The 21,547-nt window shown below is 38.1% G+C and overlaps 2 protein-coding genes across 5 annotated transcripts; both read right to left on the reverse strand.

Annotated features, from left to right (window-relative positions):
* Positions 1-398: 398 nt before the first annotated feature.
* On the reverse strand, positions 399-13,265 carry LOC111569791 (protein phosphatase 1 regulatory subunit 12B-like). Of its 4 annotated transcripts, none has more exons than XM_035948988.2 (8): positions 12,779-12,913; positions 6,108-6,124; positions 5,802-5,940; positions 5,648-5,689; positions 3,516-3,617; positions 3,218-3,268; positions 3,086-3,136; positions 399-822 (listed from the first exon to the last, which is right to left on the reverse strand). In XM_035948988.2, the coding sequence occupies exons 1-8, from the start codon at positions 12,878-12,880 to the stop codon at positions 736-738; spliced, it is 591 nt and encodes a 196-aa protein (XP_035804881.1). In that variant the 5' UTR covers positions 12,881-12,913; the 3' UTR covers positions 399-735. The 4 variants fall into 4 exon arrangements, with proteins under 4 accessions (XP_035804881.1, XP_035804880.1, XP_035804882.1 ...); XM_035948987.2 differs by having other exon boundaries at positions 3,218-3,283; XM_035948989.2 differs by lacking the exon at positions 5,648-5,689 and having other exon boundaries at positions 3,218-3,283; positions 12,779-13,265.
* A 571-nt stretch (positions 13,266-13,836) lies between these two features.
* LOC111569789 (glutamic acid-rich protein-like) lies at positions 13,837-21,012 on the reverse strand. Its single transcript, XM_023272144.3, has 4 exons — positions 20,629-21,012; positions 17,474-17,940; positions 17,228-17,375; positions 13,837-17,104 (listed from the first exon to the last, which is right to left on the reverse strand). The coding sequence occupies exons 1-4, from the start codon at positions 20,887-20,889 to the stop codon at positions 16,166-16,168; spliced, it is 1,815 nt and encodes a 604-aa protein (XP_023127912.2). The 5' UTR covers positions 20,890-21,012; the 3' UTR covers positions 13,837-16,165.
* Between the last annotated feature and the right edge of the window lie 535 nt (positions 21,013-21,547).

Genomic DNA, 21,547 nt, shown 5'->3' on the forward strand with positions numbered 1-21,547 from the left:
GCCTGTTTTGTGGGAAAAGACGGAGTATTTCTTTTCACTCTCTGACTATGTTTTATACATTTGATTGTTTCACTATTTGCACGCGGAACAGGAAAAGCGTGTCATTTGTGATATCATCCGTCAAGGTAAAGCTCCTAAATCAGCAGTGACGCTCCCACGTTTGTGAGAAATGCGACTCATCTGTCAGCCGCTGTGCCAGGTAGTTGAGAGCCGGTTTTCAGGGTCTGCATATGGATTCAACCAAATAGTGCAGTTTCCATGGCAATACCTCTGTGAAGGTACCTGCAATACTTTGTCCATGTCAATGCAGGGATAATCCAGTTATATTTATGAAATTTTAGAAATGTAGCACAGTTTGTTTTTTTTCATGCAAAGACAGTGAAGACAAACACATTAGCTGAAATTTGGCTTCACATAGAAATATTTAGTGAATGCATAAGATAAACTTTTATTGAATGTATTTTCAGCCTGGCATTGTGCTACTACAGTGGATACAGTACATTTGTAGTTTTACACCTGTAAAATGTGTCTTCATGTCACTCAACAGGCAGGAAGTTTGACATCTCTAGGTAAATAATTACAATCACTAGGATGGGCTCAAGTTTTCTGGAGAGCTATGTTCATATATTCTCTCAGAGGATGAATGTACAATGAACGCTGATATAAATATGCCTCTTGTGTGTCCACCAACCGCCCCCTTACACTTCTTGTGTACTCCCACTTGTTTGTCTTGTCTCACTTTGAGAGTTTAGTGATTACACGGATTAAAGCCCCATTTTCATCCTTCAGTCTCTGGTTTTCCGTCTTCAACTCTGCTTTAACCTGAGGAGAGAGAATGAGAAAAGAGTTTAAAATAATCTGAAAGGCTCATTGTCCCATCTGGAACCTTTCTAATCATTATGTTAATATAAAATCTTACTAAAACATGTAGATAGTATGTGTGTCATTTATTAGCTTTTGCTACACTGCCTGTCCAAAAAAGAAAAAAAAATGCCACTTGGATTTAACTAAGCAAATAGGCAAGAGCCTTGTATTGGATAATTACTGCAGTGATGAATATGTTTCAGCAGGCAACAACTTATTAAACCCTAGCTGATGCAGTGAGGAGCTTCTCATTTCTTAAACAACTGTGTCCTGTGGTCGTGAAAAGGATGTTAATCTGTTTCAGAAGGATCAATTACTGGTCTGCATCAAACAAGGAAGACAACTAAGGAGATGCCTGAAACTACTAAAATCGGGTTAAGAACCATCCAACACATTATTAAAATCTAGAAGAATAGTGGTGAACCATCATCTTCGAGGGAGAAATGTGGTCAGAACAAACTCTTAGATGATCGTAGGAAACTAACAGTAGAACACTGAGCTATGTTCAATAGTGAAAGTAAGAGCATTTCCACATTTACAATGCGAAGGGAACTCAAGGGATTGGGACTAAACAGCTGTGTAGCTGTAAGAAAATTAATGATCAGTGAGGCATAAGCATAAAGCTTGGACTCTGGAGCAATGAAAGAAGGTCATGTGGTCTGATGAGTCCAGATTTGCCGTGTTCAAAAATGAAGGGAGCATCAGGGTAAGAAGAGAGGTGGATCAAGTGATGAACTCATCATATCTAGTGCCTACAAGCCTGTGAGGGTTAGGGCACAAGGACCAAGTGATTAGATTTGGCAGTGATGCAGCTTATAGTGTGGATCCACGAATTTGTTAAAGATTTCTGTATCACTGCAAGACAGTGGTACAGTGTCACTGTAACTGTATCTACAAGTAAACACTACGTCTGCTGCCTGCTGACGATCACATGATTGTGATCCTACAACAAATCGACCGCTGCAGACTTATGGGGATTTATCCCTCGGGCATGACACAAGGAATGAACAGCTTTGGCAGAGTACTGTGCTCTCTGAGTGCTTTTCATGCTGTTGTTCTGACAAAGAGGCGGAGCCTTGGCGTAGTTATGTGACGATCAGCTTTTGTTTGTTTGTCTGTCTCCAACATTACTCAAAAATGGATAAATGGATTTGGATGAAATTTTCAGAGAAGGTCAGAAATGACACAAGGACCAGTTAATTAGATTTTGGCAGTGATGCGGATTATAATCTGGATCCACGATATTTCCTCTGTCAGTGATGATACAATGACTGAGCAGTCTTGGCGGAGTACTGTGCCCTCTGAATGCTTTTCTAGTTGATATTATTGTTTGTAAATGATAGTATTTTGAAGAAGGAATAGATTTACAGTCATTTGTGTAAGGAGAAGGGGTGGGATTAGATAAGTTTTGAGTGGTTCCCACTCCTTTTAGAGCAAATCATTCATTGTCATTTGTTGTTGTTTTCTTTTTAGTTGTTGTTGAAATGTTCAAAACATATTTTCAAAAATCAAAAAATCTAATCAAAATATTCATTTTGATTTGACATTGCATTTTAAAGCCTTAATCAACCAATATCATAATGTCTCATTGTAATTGTGTCTCCTTGTTCTCTCATGACTTGTGTTTCTGCTGCTGATTCTTTCAGAAAGAAATCTGGTCCCACAAGAAAGGCATCTGATCTGGATAAATCTGAGATTTTTTTTTTACAATAAAACAAATACAATAATGTACACACACACTCCTGTACACTCCTGATCCTGTATTTGCTGAAACACAGACACAATTGAACCAGACTTGAATACATGTAACAGAGCTTCTCTGTTGTGTCCTATTTACAGGCCAGCATCTCGTGTGTGTTTACACCTCTCATTCACAGATAACAAGAGGTGTTTGTTCATATTCTCTTGGGCATAACACAGCAGAGGTTGTGAGCGTTACAACTGCTGGAGGAATACTGATGGTGCATCCAGTCCAGTGTCAAAGTGCTCACACATTCCACAGCCAACAGAGCATAATGGTGACAAATGATGTCAGCTACAACGACCGTAGACAGAACAGCCAAGACCACATAGTTCAGATTGGATTGTTCTTTTTTCAGTGTAAGAAGTTCTCTTATATTGTTTACCCTAAAAATTCTTAAAGGAGACTTAATGTAAATCAAAAAAAGGGAAGGAATAGAATATTTAGGGCAAAAAATGAAAGGAATTTATAAAACCTTACCTTCAATTGTTCTTCCATATCTGATATCATCTTTTTGAGGCTCCAACTCGCCTATTAGAAATGTTTCAGAAACATAATTAAGATAAGCATCTCAGAATACAGAAACTTCTTTTTTTGAAGCTGAGTTCATACCTTCTTTTCTGCTTCTAGCATGTTGGAGGCACAATCACTTGATGTTCCATTCTGCAGTAATGAAAGCTAATCATGAAAAAGATCACAGCACACTTGGTTGAATCTGCATGACTATGTGTACTGCATTTCAATACCACTGAGCCAGTGTGACAGTAACGGTGTAAAATATCCAGTATTCCAGCATAAGATTTTCACTTGAATTTTCATTCAATTTTCAGCTGCAGCTTCTCCCAAATCATCCTTCATTTTGTTCTCTCTAATGAATCTAAATTTGCACATTACTCACTGACAGCAGTACCTGTGCTCTCTGCAGCTGCTCTTGGATCATGGTCAGTTCCTGTTTACTTGTTTCCAGACGGGACTTGAGCCTTTGATTGGTGGCCAGTGCCTTTTCATACATCTACAAAAATGTGCATTTGTTAGGATTTCCAAAGGATTATTTTTTACATCACACAGACTGACTAACAGGGACATCAGCTGGGAAAAGGACTGCTTTCAGTGGTAGTTTTCACTGTTTATTGGGGAAGTAACTGAGGAATATTTTTATTTTTTGCCACAAGTAGGAACTATTCTTAGTCTTCGAAATATCTAAACAGTAGTTCAGTGCATTGCAAATCAGCCTGGTTCATATATTTGTGATGCATATACAAAGTAAACTTTCAAGAAGTATTTCAATTTTAAGCCAAGCAGAACATGTTCTTGACCATAAATGACTACATATCCTATACTATTCCATTATCTTACCATATTTCAATTATTGTGTCATGATCTGGGGTAATAATTACAGAAGTTCAATCTACTCATTAACTATTCCTTAAAAAATAAATGACCCCTTTGATGAGTGTCTGACTTTTCATAAAACATCATTTCATCAAAACTTAAATCAGCTCAGACTGTATTGTAATCCAGGACTTTCAAGATGTATCGATATTGTCATCAGCCTGCTTGTGTTCAGTGTTAATTAGTAAACATTAGCACTCAGAAAACCCACAGGAATTAAACCTACAAAACAGAGGCAATTTGTAAAAAAATGAATGACTTTTACAGGTTATCAAAAATGAAAACTGAATTGTACCAAAGAATTTTCTGTCAATCAAACAAATAGTTTCAGCTCTTTAATTAATGTAACCTATTATTCCTTAATAGGAATGATGTTTATGTGTAGCTGAATAATTGACAAAGAAGCCACCTTGGTTTATACACTGCCTGTCCAAAAAAAAATTCACCACTTGGATTTAACTAAGCAAAAAGGTAAGAGCCTTCAATTGGATAATTACTGCAGCAATGAACATGTTCGGCAGGCAGCAACTTATTTAACCCTAGCTGATGCAGTGAGGAGCTTCTCATTTCTAAAACAACCATGTTGTTTCCATGACATGACAACATTGTTTCCATGACCATATCTTGTGGTCATGGAAACAATGTTGCTCTGTTTCAGAAGGGTCAAATTACTGGCCTGCCTCAAGCAAAGAAAACGACTAAGGAGATTTCTGAAACTACTAAAACTTGGGTTAAGAACCGTCCAACACATTATGATAACCTGGTACGATACTGTTGAACCATTATCTTCGAGGAAGAAATGTGGTCAGAACAAACTCTTAGATGATCGCAGGAAATCAACAGTAGAACACACGGCTATGCTAAACAGTGAATGTAAGAGCATTTCCACATGCACAAAGCGAAGGGAACTCAAGGGATTGGGACTAAACAACTGTGTAGCCCTCAGAAAACCACTGATCAGTGAGGCTACTCAGAAAAAAAGGCTTCAGTTTGCTAAGCAGCATAAAGATTGAACTCTGGAGCAATGAAAGAAGGTCATGTGGTCTAATGAGTCCAGATTTAACCTGTTCCAAAGTGATGGGGGCATCACAGTAAGAAGAGAGGCAGATGAAGTGATGCGCTCATCATGGCTAGTGTCTACCAGCCTGTGGGGTTTAGGGTTATGATCTGGGGTTGGTCAGGTTCAGCAACATTATGTTCCCAAAGAATGAGGTCAGCTGATACCTGAATATACTGAATGACCAGGTCTTTCCATCAATGCAGTTTTTGTTCCCTGATGGTATGGGCATGTTCCAAGATGACGATGCCAGGATTCATGGAGCTCACATTGAGAATGAGTGGATCAGGGAGCATGAAACATCATTTTCACACATGGACACCACAGAGTCCAGACCTCAGCCCCGCTGACAATCTTTGGGATGTTCTGGAGAAGACTTTGCGCAACAGTCTGACGCTCCCATCATCAATATAAGATGTTGGTAGAAAATTAATGCCACTCTGGACAGAAATAAATGCTGTGATACTGCAGAAGCTTGTCAAAATGATGCCACAGCAAATGTGTGTTGTTCTCTGAGCTAAAGGCGGTCCAATGAAATATTAGTGTGTGACTTTTTTTTATGGACGGGCAGTGTACATCAGCCGTGCTTTTACCTGCTTTTTTAAAATCCACAGATGGAGGCCCAGTGTTGAGAACTGTTGGTTAAATGAGGTATAGAGTTTATGTCTAGTTTTCTGGTGAGGTAGCAACAGAACACCCATTCTACAAATCAGCAGCAGCTATGAAATTTCAAAGTGCATCACCTGCCTTTTTATAGTCATTGTTCATTGTCTCTTCTTCTGCCTTTTTCCTTGCAGAGAGCCTGTTCTCCCTTCGTAAAAAGTATGACTCAGCGTGGTTTGTAGATGTGTCATTGAAGACATCAGTTGGTCCAGAAGATCCCAATCTTAAGACAAAAGAAGGTAATAACCAACCACTCAGGTTTAGCACAGTCATTGTCCGAGTTTACTATCACTGAGACATTGATAGATTCCTTTTTTCCCCCTCATTGTGGTAAAAAGTGAATGTCTTTCCAATATGCTGAAGATGTAAATTAAAATACAACAAGCTTACCTTGAGAGTCTCTCATGCTGGAAAAGAAGAGAAATGTTTTAGAATTGGGTGCCATCTAATCAAAGCTTTAAAAACAATGCAATGTGAAAACTATTTTGCTTTTAAGGACATTCCTGAAGATCTAAACCATGATTCCAGCTGTACTTAATCCCATCTCGAACTATATATTGCATAAACATGCCATTCAACCTCATAATGACTATATTTCAATAGCTGTACAAATGACAACAACACACAGCTTGAATGCATCCTTGTTTGACAGGCTTTTTGTCAGGAAGTGATGTCACATCCACAACTGAAGTTACACCATGCTGAATATTTTCCTCTGCAAAATGCTCTCGACACAGTTCAAATGCCCACTAAACAGTTTTAATACATGTAGAATATCAGCATCTCATACTTTATTAACATGCAATCAAAACTCTGGAATTCTGCAAATGACATTTCCAAGAATTCCTCATGAAAGACATTTCTCATTTTTCCACGAAAACATTTATGGCAGTCTGAAATACCAAGCACAGCCAAAGGAGGAGAGAGGAAATGAGCCCTTAAATAAACTCTCAAGCACAGATAACTAAACACATCCAAAAAAGGTAATAACTCTGGCAGTGACCTTCACAATTTGTTCATTATTGCCTGTGGATGTTGGAAGGGTTTATTTAGATTCGTTGCTGAGAGATATTCAAGTGGAAGAGCAAAACGTAACAACTTAGCAATAAAAAAGTCACACACCATTGAAAATAAGAGGACATTTTGCTTACAAAAGCTTACATCACCAGTAAGTGTAATATGAACATCCTGATAATAAATTACATCACAGATTAACACAGTTGGCAAATTAAATGAAAGTGCCCTAAGATGTTCAGCTCAGCACATCTACAGGTCAACATCTTTGGACCTGTGTTGGAAGAATGAATACCATTTTTCCAAATGATATCCTCTAATTATTTTCCTTGATGACAGTGATGTAGAACATTTTCTAACACACCAGTACATAGTCTCCCAGAGGCTTACAGCTAAGCTGAGGTTCAGTGATTTCAATAAAATTAATGTAGTCCACAAAACTTGATAGGGAATGCATTACTTTAATTACTTAGCCCTTGTAAAAAAAAACTAATGTGTCACATTACGTTTGTGTTACTCCACAACATCACTTTAGATATATTGACAAATGCCAGTATATACACTACCGTTCAAAAGTTTGGGGTCATGAGAAATGTCCTTATTTTTGAAAGCAGGTTTTTTCAATGAAGATAACATTAAATGAATCAGAAATCCAGTCTAGACATCGTTAATGTGATAAATGGCTATTCTAGCTGGAAACAGCTGATTTTTAATGGAATATCTCCATAGGGGTACAGAGGAACATTTCCAGCAACCATCACTCCTGTGTTCTAATGCTACATTGTGTTAGCTAATGGTGCTGAAAGGCTAACTGATGATTAGAAAACCCTTGTGCAATTATGTTGGCACATGAATAAAAGTGTGAGTTTTCGTAGAAACATGAAATTATTTGGGTGGCCCCACACTTTTGAACGGTACTGTAATTTCCAGTTATTAGCAGAACATTAAATTTAACACACATCACATATCATCACAAATCCATTTACTAATGAGAGGGGCATACACAACATCTTTCTTTGATGCTCTTTAATAAAATATTACCACTACGTCAACACCAAAAAGGCCAGCCCAAAGTTCACAAAAATGTTGCAGCATTGAGCCTGTATGGATAGTTAATCAGTTAGCCTTCCACATGCAGACACTGCAATTTTACCCCATTCTTTGCAGAACTGATTAAGCTCTGTCAGGTTGCATAGGAATCTGAAGTGAACAGTCCTTTTCAAGTCCAGCCACAGATTCTCAATCGGATTGAGGTCTGGGCTCTTATTTGACCACTTCAGAATATTGATCTTGTTGTCTTTTAACCATTTCTGTGGCGCTTTGGGTATTTGTTTCAGGTGATTAATTACACACGTGAATAAAATTGTTGGTACCCCTCGGTTAATGAAAGAAAAGCCCACGATGGTCACAGAAATAATTTGAATCTGACAAAAGTAATAATAAATAAAAATTCTATGAAAATTAACCAATGGCTTTTTGTCCAGGCCTGTTTCATGAGTTTATTTTTTAAAAATAATTCTGTTAAACCACGGTTCAAAAGCAATGTCTGATTTTCATTGGTTAATTTTCATAGAATTTTTATTTATTATTACTTTTGTCAGATTCAAATTATTTCTGTGACCATTGTGGGTTTTTCTTTCATTAACTGAGGGGTACCAACAATTTTGTCCACGTGTAGCTAAAGCTAAGGGGGCTGATTCAGCAGTGCCTGGACTTTTCAGATGCTGGTGTCATTATACTACAATCATTTGAAACACATTTACTGCACTCAGATGATCTTCATATCACTAATTGTGGACAGAGCTGGGTAGTAACGAGTTACATTTACTCCGTTACATTTACTTGAGTAACCTTTGGAAAAAAATGTACTTCTGAGAGTAGTTTTACTCTGCCATACTTTTTACTTTTACTTGAGTAAATTTGTGAAGAAGAAACGTTACTCTTACTCCGTTACACTGGGCTACACTGGACTCGTTACTTTTTTATTTACCACATTAGCGGCATAGCAGCACAAACTCTACACACGTAGCAGACATGGAATGAAAAAAACGGGGGCATTTTTGAGAAATTTGATCTTGCTTCGGAGTCCGACAACATTAGCATAGCATTAGCATGGATATCTCCGTCTTGTGTGTTCTTCTCTTTACTAACACGGGCGAAGTGAAGCGTGACGTCAGGGTTGGTGGGTCCACGTGATACAGCGGGGGAGGAGGAGGGGTTACATCATGCACATACAGTCTATGAGCATGCTGTGTATCTAGTCACTGGAAGCAGTTTGCACTGTTCAAACATAAAAACGTTACCTTACTACAGGTATTTGTTTCAAAAGCTTTATGTTGTGAAAAACTGAGATTTGGAAATTTGTATTTATTGTGCCTTAACTTGCCATTTTGTAAAGATGTTATTTATTTTTGCTATTTTTTTAATTTTGTTATTTGATAATACCAGAATTTGCACATTATTTTACATTTTTGTCTGTCTGATCACATCATTTCTAAAAAATAAATCGGACATTACAATCAAACAGTTACTCAGTACTTGAGTAGTCTTTTCACCAAATACTTATTTACTCTTCCTTGAGTCATTTTTTGGATGACTACTTTTTACTTCTATGAGTGATATTATTTTGAAGTAACGTTACTCTTACTTGAGTACAATTTTTGGATACTCTACCCACCTCTGATTGTGGGACTTAGGATAAATATAATCAGATGACATACAGTTTAAGCTTGTGCCGTGTTGAAAGTGAAACGAAAATGTTACTAGATCTGACCAAATAAGACTGCCATTGGGACTTTTATAGAAAAGTTAACATTCTGACATGAGGCTGACATGTTCAGATAACGTTACATTGACATAAAGGATTGGAGGTCTAAAAGCGGCTTAAGAGAATCAAAGTGGCACTGGCAGTGGAGTTCACTGCCCTAAAATGAAAGCTGGAACTGACTAGTAAGTGTATTTATTGGTGAATTTAGGAGCAGTAATGCGTTACTTTGTAGTGTTAATCCCAACACCAGTGACTGTGAAGGACATAACACGTGATTTTCATACATGGAAAACATTTTTCCACTCAATTATTGAAATCTCTTCTTTAACCTTTCTTTCCATATGTGCACTACTGTTCAAAAGTTTGGAAAATGTCCTTATTTTTGAAAGAAAAGCATTTTTTTCAGTGAAGATCATAAATGAATCAGAAATGCAGTGTAGACATTGTTACTGTGGCCAATGACTGTTCTAGCTGGAAACGGCTGATCTTTAATGGAATATCTAAATGGGGGTACAGTGTTGCCAAGTCTGCTTACTATAAGCAACTTTGGGCTTGTTTATCTTGCTTGCAAATCTCATCAGTCATGGGTTGTGGGTTTTTACTCTTGTTTTCTAAGTGTAGTTTTTTGTTTGCTGTTTCTTATGCATAATGCACATGTATTTTATTTCAATCAGAGTTTAAAAATGTAAGTTTTTCAAAGTTTATATGTTGACTGCATTTACTGTCAATTTACTGCAAAACTGTTGGGCTTTTTTGGGCTTGTTTCCATAGAGCTGGTTGCTTCTTTCCATTGCAAGATTTGGCAACACTGGTACAGAGGCTCATTTCCAGCAGCCTTCACTCCTGTGTTCTAATGGTACATGGTGTTAGTTAATTGTAAGAAAAGGTTAAGTGATGATTAGAAAACCCTTGTGCAATTCTGTTAGCACATGAATAAAAGTGTACGTTTTCATAGAAAACGTGAAATTGCCTGGGTTACCCGAAACTTTTGAACAGGAGTATATTTATGGCAGCTTTGTTCGGTTTACCTTGAATTGCAATAATAATTGACTTGACCTACATGTGCATTCAAACTCAACAGCGACAAGAGGCTGATGTCGCCAATACTGAAAACATCTAATTAGTTATAATACAAGTGTTTATGTTTTCAGCCATGCCAACAGCAAAGGCAATTGCTCCAAATCTTTCATCCAATTAAAAAAAAAAAAAAAAAAAAAAATCAAAAACTGTTTGATTTCATCAGCTAAACATCTGGCATCAGATCAGGTCCACATTTTATTTTGCCCATTATGACCAAATACCTGCAAAACTAAAAACATTTCCATCAGTCTCAGCTGTGTTTAATTAGCAAACGTTCGAGCACTTACATGCTACACTGAAATGGTGAAAATGGAATTTATCTCTCAAGCATCAGTTTGTTAGCATTATAACATTAGCATTAGCAGAAATCACTGCTGAGCTGAAGCCTAGCTGTGTTGTTGGTTTGGTTTTTGTTTCACCTTTCAACAAGGCAGTAGTATCAGTTTTACATGAGAGTTTAAAAGGCCATTAAACAAGTACATAGCACACACTACGGACATAGATGACAGTGTTGCCACTTAGTGTCCTCTCTGTATACGTGCATTGGTAGGACAAGCTAGTACGGCTCACTCCTTCAATATTATCACAGTCACCAGTGCTAACAATGAGTATGTTTTAAGTTGTATAGCACGTGTTTCTGTGTACATACCACAAAGATAAATGGACTGGATTGCTTATTCTTGCTGATATAACTTCTAAGACAGTCCACACACTTCCATTTGCACTGTACTTTATTCCTTTAGGCAATTTTACCAGAGACCACATATAAACTTAAGCAAAAAAGCAGACTTGTGACAGGCTCTTAAAGAGCTACAATGCATGTCAAGCAAAATTAATATAGATGGTAAGTGGAATCCTGCAAAGAAGAGACAGGCCTTAAAGTTACAGACACCATGTGTAAACACAGTGATATGCCTCCATTTAGACATTTACAGGACCTCCGGATCTTCCCCAGATTTTGTTTTAATCTCTTTGAAGGCTCGCTCTGGATGCTTGGATATGCTTGGTAAATGATAATTAATGACATACTGTACTCTGACTTGGAAAAAGCTCTAGATTAAGCAACGTCACACATAAACAGATGCTGATGGAAAAGGCTTGTGTGACTGTGTCCCATGAAGGACTGTTTCCATCTCTAAGCTGCCGTCCAGCCTCTTGAGATCCCACGAGGAACTTTTTGCCTGCTGACCAGCTATTCCCAAGTGGAAAATGTGAGCTTCCCGTAGGACTAGCAGAGAGATAAACATCCATAAATACTGAGTTCCCACAAGCCAGTCCTCTAAGCAATCTGTCCCTTTTTTCTCTGTTCCCTGACATCCTGTCTTTCGCCCCTCAGCTTTCTCTCTCTCTCTCTCTCACACTTTTCTGATTCACTACGTCTATTTTTCCCAAGCTGATTCTTGGTTTACATAAACAGATAAGGCTAACTGTTCATTACAACTTTTCCGTGGACTCATTTTCGAATTTTTTTCTGTTTGCTCACATGCCAACATGTAATTAGATTTTATGGTTTATGTAAATTACTATCACATTTGAAATCTCTCAGAAAAAACACTTCCTAATCTATACAGATGTGCAGATAGTTTAAAATATAAATCATATATTCTACACTGGAGCTGCAGTGTGTCACTGTTCATATTTCAACCCATTATCATGTTTGTAACTTGGAGAAAAAAAACATCTCATTTTCATTGCTCATAATTTGAGGAATAATACACTGAAACACAGGAAACCACCATCTGTATATGATTAATTGTCAATTAAGGTACTCAAAATAACTCCATAAAACAGTATCATATTACAGAAACACTAGTAGTCATTTAACTCATCTTCTTTTGAGAAATTTGACCCTTTTCTTGGTTGCAGTACATATCAAACACACAAAGGCATATACAACAATCATGATATAGTATCATGCATTAAAACAATATATCTGTTTAATGTGTAAGAAACTGACTTTAGTTCATTTTACATGAGGCAGGAAGAGGTCATTAACAGCTATGAATACTATTTCATTGACTGTAGGCTAAATTTGAAGGCATGTTGAATTATGTAAACATGTTACACACAGAAATTCCTCTGTGATTTGTTATTGAGACTTCTTTTGTGAGTCTGCCCTAAAATTAGTGTTTGAATCATGTCAGCTGTGGCATTTCCTCTAACTAGACAGACACAGAGAAGATGAAAGATCAGGCTTTACCCTCAGGCTCTTGGTGGCGGCTGCAGATGAAGCTGGACAAGAATCAGAAAGCGACTTTCTGATCCGTGGCTGATCTTTGTTGTGGGACAGTAGAGATGACATCGCTTCTGAACTGCTGGAGTCACCGCATGCAGCTGTGTTGAGGTCCAAAATATTTTCTAAAAGTTTGTTAGAAAAGTTCTCCTTAAATAAACAAAAAAATACAAAAAAAGCAGCAAGGGAGAGGCAGAGGTGTATTTTTATTATCCACTGAGATTAAATTCAGATGTGGTTGTTTCCTTAGTTAAAGTGAACAAGGCCAGCGTGATCTTGATGTGATGGTGAGACATTGCATATCAGATCAGAGTGAAAGAACAGCCCAAGTGTGAGAGCTGAAGAGGAAGTGGTGGGACTGGGGAGTAGGCGGGCTGCAGTGTGGACACAAGGATCTGATCACAGTGTTGTTCACGAGGACTTTCAGGGGACCTAAGATCACTCCACAAAAATGAAAACATAAAGCATAATTAGTTCTGCCAACACTCTTAAGGGGAGTTTTAGATGAAAATGTATCTTTTAAAGTAAGTTCTGTATAAAAAAAGGAAAATCTGATACTGTATGTAATGCAGAGGGAGATGCACTTATTAAATACCGGGAAGTGTTCTTCCCCATGTAATTTAGACATTTTTAACAAAAGGGAACTAAGACTATGAAAAATGTCAAACCCCTCAAAACAAAATCAAAAACACATGACCAAGGACTCAAAGGTTTATGTTTCAGGCAGATAAGAGCTTATAAAAACAAGAAATTGGTCAGATATGTAAGTACACTATATGCAGGTTCGGAAGTGTTTTAGATGTTTTGGATTTAATCAAGCTGGAGGCTGCATGTGTTGATAGTTAACGTGAGCTTACATACCTTTCCGAGTATGTTCCATGACTGCTGTATTCATTATGTTAACACAGGTCATTTGCTTGCAATTTATTCACCTAAAAAGGGAATCTAATGAAAGGGCAGCATTATTGTTGCTTTGCTCATGCTGCAAGTGCTTGTGGAATGTCACAAATTTGTTTCTCGGCAAATACATTGATACTGAAAAGGTTTATTACTAAATATTTGGATGAAAAGCCATCCAATACAATCTGCATGCTGGAGGTGGTGGAGTTCTCAGGTGGTGATATACACTACCTCTCAAAAGTTTGGACGCACCTTCTCCTTTGATAGTTTTTCTTTATTTTCATGACTATTTACATTGTAGATTCACACTGAAGGCATCAAAACTATGAATGAACACAAACAGAAATATTTAGTAAAAAAAAAAAAAACAAAGTGAAATAAGTCAAAAAATGTTTGTATTTTAGATTCTCCAAAATAGTCACCCTTTGCTTTGATTACTGCTTTGCACATTCTTGGCATTCTCTGGATGAGCTTCATGAGGTAGAACCTGAAATAGTCCTGAAGTCGTGGTTTCTTAGCAGCTATTTGACCATCAAGTCCTGATTGGTTCAGTCTCCTCTGAACAGTTGATGTAGAGATGTGTCTGTGTGGCATTTATCTGGGCTCTAATCTGAGATGCTGTTAACTTGCCATTTCTGAGGCTAGTGACTCAGATGAACTTATCCTCAGCAGCAGAGGAGACTCTTGGTCTTCCTTTCCTGGGACAGTCCTCATGTGAGCCAGTTTCATCGTAGCGTTTGATGGTTTTTGCGACTGCACTTGGGGATAAATTCAAAGTTTTTGCAATTTTCCGGACTGACTGACCTTCAGTCCTGAAAGTAATGATGGACTGTCATTTCTTTTTACTTAGCTGATTGGTTCTTGCCATATTATGGATTCTAACAGTTGTCAAATAGGACTGTCAACTGTGTACCAACCTGATTTCTGCACAACTGATGGTCCCAACCCCATTAAGAAGGCAAGAAATTCCACAAATGAACCTTGACAAGGCACAGCTGTGAAGTGAAAACCATTTCAGGTTCTACCTCATGAAGCTCATAGAGAGAATGCCAAGAGTATGCAAAGCGGTAATCAAAGGGTGGCTATTTTGAAGAATGTAAAATATAAAACATGTTTAGACTTATTTCACACTTTTTTGTTTACGACATAGTTCCATATGTGTTCATTCATAGTTCTGATGCCTTCAGTGAGAATCTACAATGTAAATACTGTCATCATGAAAATAAAGAAAAAACATTGAGGTGTGTCCAAACTTATGACTGGTAGTGTATAGCAGAGGCTTCATTCTATATTCTGCTTCATATTCTTATTAATTCCAGAGTCAGAGTTAGTTGTCAGAACAAACCTATAGTCTGTATCTGCTGCAAGCTCATCAAAAAATGTAAATAAGATTTTAAAAAATGCCCAATTGTCAGTGAAATAAATGGAAATGTGCTTGCTATTGTTTTTCCATTAGCTTCAGTCCAGAAGATGACATAGAAGGTTAACAGAAGTCTGATGATATTAGAAGGCTGAGGAGTAAGGCTAAATGTAGTTTGCAACAAAAAGAATAAGAGTTTTCTTTTTTGCTATTGTAATAAATATCACAAAAGACACCACAGATGCTCTTTGTAGAATGAAAGATAAAGGTTTCGGTTCCTAGATCACATTTGTTGATTCTTCATCCTCATTGAAGTATCCAGACACCACCTGCTGGCAGAAAGTAGTACTTTCCACAAAAGAGCTTCATGACAAGAGAACTGTATGTACCAATGGAATCATATGTACTCACATGTACAGCATGTACAGTTGTACCATAAATAACTTTACAGTGAGGCAGCACACATGTGCTTGTGTTAAATTACAAGTAGAGCCATGCTTTTCTTCTGTTTCTTCTTAAAAACACAATTGTCAATTCATGCTGTTTTTAATTTCATACTCTGCTAATGTTAATTTATCACAGATAAACAGTTTCATTAATTAAAAGCCATTAAAATCCATTTTGTACACAATCTAAAAAGTAATGAGCTAGTTCAACAGTGGAATCTGAACAACTGTTGGAAATATTTTAGTTTCTTACTTTCATTTTCCTTTCTGGAACATGTTGCTCTAATTTTCAGGTCCCTTTGTTGATGTTTAATGCTTGAAATTGTTCCCATAATTCTAATGACTTGCATTAACAGTTGCAATCCTCACCCTTGCAATCAGTACTTATATTTATATAATTTGAATATTTCACATATGTGTCAAACTGAGGGGTTGGTGGGAGAGAAAACTCAGCTGACAGTCTGCATGGCAGATAACTCCACCAGTGTGCCATAAAACAAATGTTTTAAATCCTTTGCAGCCATGTACCGAAGCTACATGTGAAGATGGTTCCCATTAATGTATGTAAGACTTTAAAATCACAGTCATGTCATTAACTGGAAATAGTGATTTGCATGAAAGTTACATGTACTGGAGTGTTATGCACAACTACTCGTCCTCCGTGCGTGTGTCCATGATGCCATCATGGTTTAATTCAGCTAAGATTTCCTCATGCTTGGATGCGTCTTCTTCTAAAGGCTCCTCCAACATGTGATCCGCTGTGTTCTCTTCTGTTGTCTCATCTTCTTCTGTCTCGTCTTCTGCTGTCTCGTCTTCTGCTGCCTCGTCTTCTGCTGCCTCGTCTTCTGCTGCCTCATTTTCTGCTGTCTCATCTTCTGCTGTCTCATCTTCTGCTGCCTCATCTTCTGTTGTCTCATCTTCTTCTGTCTCGTCTTCTGCTGTCTCGTCTTCTGCTGCCTCGTCTTCTGCTGCCTCGTCTTCTGCTGCCTCATCTTCTGCTGTCTCATCTTCTGCTGTCTCATCTTCTGCTGCCTCATCTTCTGTTGTCTCATCTTCTTCTGTCTCGTCTTCTGCTGTCTCGTCTTCTGCTGCCTCGTCTTCTGCTGCCTCGTCTTCTGCTGCCTCATCTTCTGCTGTCTCATCTTCTGCTGTCTCATCTTCTGCTGCCTCATCTTCTGCTGTCTCATCTTCTGCTGCCTCATCTTCTGTTGTCTCATCTTCTTCTGTCTCATCTTCTGCTGCCTCATCTTCTGCTGCCTCATCTTCTGCTGTCTCGTCAGCGTCTTCCTGCTCTTCACTCTGTCCTATAATTTCCTCCTCTACTTGCTCTTCTGATGTACTTTCATCTTCTTCTTGTGTTTCAGTGACATCCCTATCCATGTTCTCTTCTGTTAGCTGTTCCTCCTGCATTATGTCCTCCTCTGCTTGCTCCTCTGTGCCATCATTGACATCCTCCTCCTCAGCCTTTTCTTGAGCATCTTCCATCTTTTCCTGCAGCTCACTTACATCCTGTGCTGTGCTTGAGACTAGTTTCTCAACTGGATGGCCTTCCTCGGTTGATTTGTGGTTAGATGGTCCGTTTGCCAGCTGAGATAAACAGATATGATAATCATTATGTATACTAAAACATTTAGTAGTTGCAGCTTGAAATACAAAACCTCTAACTGGTTTTCTAAAAGAACAATCTTAGTAAGTGCAGCAGTGTTACACCTGGGAGTGGAAAGTGTGCAGCTGAGTCATGATCCTGCTGTGGAGGGTCTGTGAAGTGAAAAACTGCTCATCCAGAGTCATCCGGACTGAACTGAGTGTCTCCTGCAATGCCTGGGCGCGCATGGCCTGCTTAGCCTTTACAAGTTCCCTGAAAAGCACATAGGACAGGAATGAAAAACCTTTTTGGAAAGTTTGCTAAGCCCACATGTAGATAAGATAGAGTCTGTGAAATCAAACTGAGCTCACTTTATTGCAGCTATCTCCTGGTTGTGTGTGTGAAGTGCAACATTATGAAGGTACAGCAGCTCTCTCAGGTCATTCAGCTCTGAGGCTTGTCCTTCTAACTGTGCATTTAGAGCCTCCACTAATGCGCCTTGCTCAGCAACTCTTGAGCATGTGCTGGTCAGGCCGGCCACAGTTTCAGTCAGCGCTGAGCTGAAACTCAAACCAGCCATGACCCTCTCCTTCGTGACCTTGAACCCCTCGCTCTGGTTCTTGAACATGCCCTGGAGGGTTGTGACAGACAAAGCAGCCTGCTTTATTTCATCCCAGAGGGTGTTCATCTCAGCGTGGAGGGCCCAGAGTTGTGAGAGGAGGTCAGAGTTCCTCAGCTCCTCTGATGTGGCCAGGGCGACCTCAGCTTTCTCCTGGGCCTGTTTCTGAGACTCCTCCAGGGCAAAGATCCTCTCCTCCACCAGCAGACCTGGATCAGACTGGAGAGGGAAGAGAGAGGATTAAACCATGTGATTGGACTCAGGTAAAATGTCTGAAACCTGTACTTTCATCCATTTAACCAGACTGAGCTCTCATATTGTCATAGGGATTTTTATGCCATTTATATTGGAGACTGTCAATTGGAAAACAAGAAAAGCACCCAGAGAGCACAGTATTCAGTGTACTCAGTTTTTGTATGATTTCCGACGGATGAAATTTTTAAACAATTCGTGGTCTGCAGCAGTCGACCTGTAGTAGGATCGCAATCATGTGATCGTCAGCAGGCAGCTGTCGTAGTGTTCACTTGTAGTTACAGGTACAGTGACGTCGTGCCGCTATTTCACAATGATACCGAAATCTTTTACAAATCTGTGGATCCAGAATGTAAGCCGCATCACTGCTAAAATCTTATCACTTGGTCCTTGTGTCATTTCTGACCTTCCCTGAAAATTTCATCCAAATCCGTTATTCTGTTTCTGAACAGACAAACAAACAGACAGACAAACAGATGGACAAACCAATGCTGATGTGATGGTCAAAGCACAACAGTTTTCAGATTTTAAGCTATGCTATTTATGTGCTAGTAGCATCTAAATTTTTATATATATATATATATATATATATATTGTATAGAAATATCCAAAGTTTATTTACATGACCATTCAAAAGTTTGGGGTCATCTAGACAATTTCATGTTTTCCATGAAAACTCCCACTTTCATTCATGTTCTAACATAACTGCACAAAGGTTTTCTAATCATCAATTAGCCTTTCAACACCATTAGCTAACACAATGTAGCATTAGAACACAGGAGTGATGGTTGCTGGAAATGTTCCTCTGTATCCCTATGGATATATTCCATTAAAAATCAGCTGTTTGGAGCTAAAACAGTCATTTACCACATTAACAATGTCTAGACCAGATTTCTGATTCATTTAATGTTATCTTCATTGAAAAAAACTGCTTTCAAAAATAAGGACATTTCTCATGACACCAAACTTTTGAATGGTAATATTTTTTCAAAAGTAGGTTAAGATTGAGTGAAATTGCTTAGAATTGTTAGCACATTTTAAAATATTTACCTAACTTTTAAAAACCTATAGAAAAAATATATATTTATGAACTATTTCTGTATGAATAGAGGATTCAAATCAGAAGCAATCTCTCTTTCTTTTGAGATATTCATCTCAATTCACTACAATTATCATACTTTTGGAGGGCACTGTATCATGACAGAAATATATCAATTTTTTGAGCATTTAACAGTCAGAACCTCAACCTACCAGCAGGTTTCAAAGACATGTTATCATTATTTTTTAAATGCCAAAATTATACATTTTACTATAGTCAGTAAGTGTAAATACAACAACAAGCGTCAGTGTTCTGACTGTTCACTAACAAGTCGTGTGTGGCATTGCGGGTCCATCAGAAAAATTACCCAAATCTACATTTAAAATTGTGACATTTCATCAAAATGACTTTATTCCACATGTCTTATTCAAAAATAAACAGTATGCCTAAATCAGATCCTGTAAGGAACAGTTTTTACACTCGCCAGTCCAACCCAGCAGTCACAAAAATTCAGTGACTCTTCGGCTGAACTGCCGGCTGTGTTTACACTGAGCAGAGAGGAGACAAGTATGGAAACACGCTAGAGATTCTTAAATAATATTAGAATGATAAAATAAATGTAGTATGGTGAAATATCTTTGTTGTGTTGATGCTTTAAGCAGTGTGAAAATTGCCATTGCCTTGTTTATAGAGGGTGTGAAAATGTAAATAGGAAAATATCTATAGAATTTTATTATTACTAATATATATATATATATATATATATATATATATATATATATATATATATATATATATATATATATATATATATTTATTTATTTATTTATTTATTTTTTTTTAAAGCCACAATTGGCAACACCGATGGGCACTTGGGCATGTTGATTCCAGAGTTTTAGAATTTTTTTTATTAAATAAATAGTTAAATAAAGTCTTTTTATTGAGATTTATGACTTTACAACTCTGATATACTCAGCAAACGACTTTATAAAAAATCTTGCTGTTTCCATAGGGGTGCAGGACTATAAATGAACCCACAGTGACTAAAAATGTGACATGAACAAAAAACGCTGTGGGTTGAGAGGATCAGGGGATTTCCATGATTAATAGCGTATCACCCTTTCATGTGAATGGCACTGAAACGTGACAGGGAAGCTGCTGGCATTTGGGACACTAAAAATACCAACAGGTGCTACAACTGCTGTCAAGTCGGCCGTTTTAAGATATGATACGATCTTAAATTTTCAAAGTAAAAGTCACCCACTCAGCTTTTCACTCATATTCTTTTACAAATTAACTAATTAAGGTAAATCAGGAAGCACGTGCATCTGTGAATAACTATGAATAAAAACTCACCTGTCTGAAAAAAAACTAAAAAACGTAATGCTTCTATTTATGAGGGCAACTTGCCTGGCTTGCACAGCGTAACCTTTTTCCTAGTGAGCCTGACGCAGCTTCTCTGCTACAAGTTGCAGCGATACATAACGCGCCAAAATCACATTCAAATAATTTGTGTTTGCTCAGTAAATCCAAAATTAAGCAAGACATTGTATTTTGCAGTAGAAAGTGACCAGTCGAGCACAGATGCAGCAGAGAAAATGTGTTTCCCAACTCACCTGTGCGTCCTCTGCGTCCATCACCTGCTGGAAGTTTGTGATTCTCTTGTTGATTGTTGTGAAAGACTCGGAGAGTTGGCCGATGCTGTGCTGCTGCTGCTGCATGTAGAACCAGCCCATAATACATGCCCCGACCGTGAGGGTAATAAACAGCAAAGCTGGAGGAGAAGAGGAGTTGGTTTTCTTCGACATCTTTGGTGGTGTCTCCAACATGATGGGAGCGTCTTCTGACTGCGCTTTCCTGGGCTTGCGTCTGGCCATGGCAGCAGAGATGGACGGAGTCTGAGAGCTGCTGTCTTCTGTGAAACGGAGCCAGCAAAGTGCAGCTTCTCCTCTGCGGTTGAGAAGGTATCACGTTGTCTGTTCTGCTAAACCCTCTGATCTACTCATTCATTGGACCTCTGTAAGATTCAAAGCAACTGGTGGTGAGGGAGGGGCAGGACAGGGTGTTATGTAACTGTAATGGTGGTGGCGGGGTTTTCAGATGTTTAAATTAAACCTTCATCACATATAAAATGCCTCCGTTCGAAATATTAAGGTTGATCTTCCTGGTGAGGTCAAGTTACTGTATTTTGTAAGCACTATTGTAAGGTCATATTCAGAAATGGACTGCATTTGCAAGCTTCTATTTACATTATACATCTGCACAAGGGCTGCAACTTTCATTGTTAATTAATGTGCAGATTATGTTCTCAATTAACTGATTTATAGATTACTTGCTTAGTGCATAAAATGGAAATGGAAAACATGGCATTCAAATGTCCCAGAGGCCACAGTTTGTTTATTTTGGCAGTGAAACACCTTCAGAGTCTTAATTTACTGTCATACACTACTGTTCAAAAGTTTGGGATCACTTAGAAATGTCCTTATTCTTGAAAGAAAAGTCGTTTTTTTCAATGAAAATAACATTAAATTAATC

Source organism: Amphiprion ocellaris, chromosome 5 (assembly GCF_022539595.1).
Source record: "Amphiprion ocellaris isolate individual 3 ecotype Okinawa chromosome 5, ASM2253959v1, whole genome shotgun sequence".
NCBI classification, from domain to species: Eukaryota; Metazoa; Chordata; class Actinopteri; family Pomacentridae; genus Amphiprion; species Amphiprion ocellaris.

Coding starts and splice junctions, on each gene's coding strand:
- LOC111569791 (XM_035948987.2), bottom strand. CDS start 12,880: ATGTCATCTCTACTGTCCCACAACAAAGATCAGCCACGGATCAGAAAG. Junction 5,690..5,801: donor TGAACAATGACTATAAAAAG/GCAGGTGATGCA, acceptor TTTAACCAACAG/TTCTCAACACTGGGCCTCCA. Junction 3,137..3,217: donor TGCTAGAAGCAGAAAAGAAG/GTATGAACTCAG, acceptor CATTTCTAATAG/GCGAGTTGGAGCCTCAAAAA.
- LOC111569789 (XM_023272144.3), bottom strand. CDS start 20,889: ATGGCCAGACGCAAGCCCAGGAAAGCGCAGTCAGAAGACGCTCCCATC. Junction 17,941..20,628: donor TGGACGCAGAGGACGCACAG/GTGAGTTGGGAA, acceptor TTCCCTCTCCAG/TCTGATCCAGGTCTGCTGGT. Junction 17,376..17,473: donor CAGGAGATAGCTGCAATAAA/GTGAGCTCAGTT, acceptor TGTGCTTTTCAG/GGAACTTGTAAAGGCTAAGC.